The sequence below is a fragment of the Eucalyptus grandis genome, chromosome 6 (assembly GCF_016545825.1).
Source record: "Eucalyptus grandis isolate ANBG69807.140 chromosome 6, ASM1654582v1, whole genome shotgun sequence".
Lineage (NCBI taxonomy): Eukaryota > Viridiplantae > Streptophyta > Magnoliopsida > Myrtales > Myrtaceae > Eucalyptus > Eucalyptus grandis.
Genome location: NC_052617.1, coordinates 4594600 through 4598087, shown reverse-complemented (window position 1 = coordinate 4598087; position 3488 = coordinate 4594600). Strand labels below are relative to the sequence as shown.

The window sequence follows — 3488 nt, the reverse complement described above, 5'->3', positions numbered from 1 at the left end:
TTTGAATCCATGCTTTCGAGACCACCAACGTACACGAAAATGTCCCCGTCACCAAGACGTTGTGGACCACCTCAATCGAGAAAAAAATTGACGGTGGAGAACTAAAGTAGCCAGCCCAAGAAGAAGCGACCCGTATGAACGGTCAAGAAGAGGTTACGTTGTTGCCGGATTGTCGCGTTAACGTTTTCAACTAGCCACGTGACGCGTGCCGCCGTAATCACCTCCGCGTCATCGTTGGCGCCGCCATGACCGCCGCCGCAAAAATTCAAAATCCATATAGTAGTATAACCTCAGTCCGTTTCATTTTGCTCTATCGCCATTAGCTTAAGCTTTGCGTGGTTGATTCCAATCATTTGCCTCTAATGCCCCGAAAGGAGAGGGGAGGAAAGAGGAAGGGACGATGACGCACCGATGACGTCAAAAACAGAGCCGCTAATTTGCAGATGTTAGATAGAAAGCGAATTAATCATGGGGGGGGCAGAGTTGATGGATCCATCCGACCCATCCCCATCATTTGACAATTTTCAGGTAATAGATTGGAAAAAAAAAAAAAAAACCCATCAATTCAAGAGACCAATAAATTGATTCAAACTCCACAACCAATTTCTGCTGACTTTTTATTTTCTTCCTTCCTCCCTTTGACTTTTCGAATGATCTCGGTTCCCTCCATCGACCGAAATCGCATCTCTCATCGCCGCCCACCTAGGAATTCCCCAAATGAAACACGTCGAAACTCCAATCCCCCTTTTTTTTTGTAATTTCTTTGAATTAAAAATGTAATTTTCTTTTTCAAAGGCTTTGAGTTTTTTTTTTTTCCCTTCTTTTTTTATTTTTATTTTCTTACAACTGCGCGGGCGGCCTTTCGAGCAACTTCCTCTCCGATTCGTTGGAGCCCTCGCTTTCCTTGGCGACAGCCCTGTCGGCTTCGGTTCCCCCGTCGCGCGAGGTCGTCGCCTCGTCGTCGCTGCCCTGGAGGTCGCGGTACCCGGCGCGGCGGCTCTGCATGACCCCCATGGACCTCGACTTTCTCAGCCCCGCCCTCACCGCCCGCTTCGCCGCCGACCCATGATTGGGCGGCGGCGGCGGCGGCGGCGGCGGCTTTCTGCTGGCCGCCCAGATCTCGCCGTACGATCCCACCGACCTCGACCGCACCACGTGCACGCCCGAGCCGACCGCGACGGTTTTTTGGCCGACGCTGGCGACGCCGGATCCCTCGCTCCCGCACTCCGCGGTCGGGACGCTGGATACCTTGCTGTTCCTCCTCCCGCTCCCGAGCCTCCTCATCGCCTTCGCCATCTCATCGCCCCCGCCGCGGCGGCGTCGGCGCCCGCGCTCGTCCCCGCCGCCCGCCTCCGCCCCCAGCTCCTCCACGCGCGGGCCCTCCTGCTCGCCTCTCTCAGCACCTCCACCACCTCGGCCATCTCCGGCCGCCTCCGCGCGCTCCCCTTGACGCACCTCGCCGCCAGCGCCGCCACGCTTCTCACCGCCGCGGGGTCCGCCGGCGGGTCGATCCGGTCGTCCCAGATCGCGTCGAACGCGCGTCGTCTGATCAGGGGCACCGCCCAGTCGACTATGGAAGGGGGGCTGAAGTTGACGTCGATTGCGTTCCTGCCGCTGACGATCTCGAGCAGCAAAATCCCGAAGCTGAACACGTCGCTCTTGGCGCTGAGATCGGACGGCAGGAGGTAGCCCGGGTCGAGGTAGCCCAACGTCCCCGCCGGAGGGGTGCACCTGGCCCGCACGTCCTCCACGTGTCCCCTCAGAGCGAGCCCGAAGTCGCCCAGCCTCGCGTTCGACCCGCCGTCGATCAGTACGTTGGACGACTTGATGTCCCGGTGGATCACCGGCGGGTCCGCCGAGTGCAGGCACAGGACCGCCTTCGCCACCTGGAGCGCGAACCGGATCCGCCGCGTCCATCCGGGCAGCCTGGAGCTCCGGTGGAGCAGGTCGTACAGCGACCCGTTCGGCATGAACTCGACGACGAGATAGAGCAGGCCGTCCGACACGTCGTCGCAGAAGCCGATGAGGTTGACGAGCCTCGGGCTGTGGACCCGGGACAGGATCTCAATCTCGTTCTCTGCCGGGCTCGCGTTGTTGTTGTTGTTGTTTCCGTCGTTGAAGATGAGATTGAGATTGTGGTTGGTCGTCATCGCGGCCGCCGATGCGCTCGAGGGTATCTTGGTCCTCTTGACGGCGGCGACGAGCTTGCCGTCGTCGAGGACGGCGCGATAGACGCTGCCGTGGCTGCCTCTCCCGAGGAAGCTCTCGGCGGAGAACGCATCGGTGGCCTTCACGAGGTCGCAGTAGGAGAACTTGCGAATCTTCTTCTTCTTCGCAGGCTTGTTGGGCTTGTGCTTTGCAGCGGTGGCGGTGGCGGTGGCGGTCCTCTTGCAGTCCCAGTTGTAGGGGTCGCACGTGGCCACGGCGGTCTCGCCGCTGCAGGAGAGATAGCCCATGGCGGGACGGCGGCGCCCGACGGTCGGAGACTTTACGGTCCGAGCGAGGAGACGGCGAGGAGCGACGGAGACAGGAGGCGGGAAGCGATGAAGCGGGCGAGACCGGCGAGACGGAGGCGAAGAGGGACGACGAGGGGAGCTGCAAAAGCCATGGCTTCTGAGAGAAAGTGTGGTGCGCAAAGCTTTGATATATAAGCTGTTCTTTTGTTATTATTGTTATTATTGTTATTTATTTCTTTACAAAGTTGACGGGGTTTGAAAAAAGAGATGTGTGAAATGAAAAATATTCAAACAGCTTGGAAATTCGGGATGCGGCTCTTGACTTTTTTTTTAAAATTTTTTTACTATCAGTGGATACTATATGGTCCCATTTACGAGTATTTCGAAATGTTTATGAGATATATTATGTTCAAAACCAAAAATTTCAAGATGTTAGTTGCGCATGTTACTGGTAAAATTGATGCATAGGATATTATAAAAAAAATTTCCTAACTAGTTATTAAAGTCCCTAATCAGATCAAGTTATATAGAATATCACGAGGCGATAATTAAATAAGGCGAGGTAAGTTCAACATATTAATTTTCTAGCATGAGCAGCTCCGTTGATTATTTTACTAATGTTATTCGGCATGCATTGGCGTGCAGGATTAGATGGAATTTCTTGGAGTAGGTCATAAAAGAGGGCGGGGGCCACGGGAGGGGGAGGTCCGCATCTGAAGACGTGTAGATTTCGCCCCACGCCCTTTAGCTTTATCTTTATCCAATCAAGTGCCCAAAACTATAAAAGTCATATTTCTCATTTGAATAGCTAAAAAAACCGTCACAATTTCAAAGAGATCTCACCAAAAGCGATTTTATCCGCCTTTGATTTGAGAGTTGGCAAGAAAGATTCGGTGAGGATCGAAACTCCTCGAATGAAATTATTTGCAAGATCCGCCCAAATTCAAAATTCGCATAAGTAAAAGGGGTGGTTAGTAAAGGGTCGGTTTTTTTTTTTTTTTTTTTGGGTTGCCCTTAATCCAATGTGGACGG

At 54.0% G+C, this 3488-nt stretch overlaps 1 protein-coding gene across 1 annotated transcript; it reads right to left on the bottom strand.

The window, feature by feature from the left end:
- Positions 1 to 542: 542 nt before the first annotated feature.
- On the bottom strand, positions 543 to 2642 carry LOC104448013 (serine/threonine-protein kinase-like protein At1g28390). The gene has a single exon (XM_010061780.3). The coding sequence runs from the start codon at positions 2454 to 2456 to the stop codon at positions 1281 to 1283; it is 1176 nt and encodes a 391-aa protein (XP_010060082.2). The 5' UTR covers positions 2457 to 2642; the 3' UTR covers positions 543 to 1280.
- Between the last annotated feature and the right edge of the window lie 846 nt (positions 2643 to 3488).

What these genes read in the sequence shown, in the direction of transcription:
- LOC104448013 (XM_010061780.3), bottom strand. Translation starts at nt 2,456, where the DNA reads ATGGGCTATCTCTCCTGCAGCGGCGAGACCGCCGTGGCCACGTGCGAC.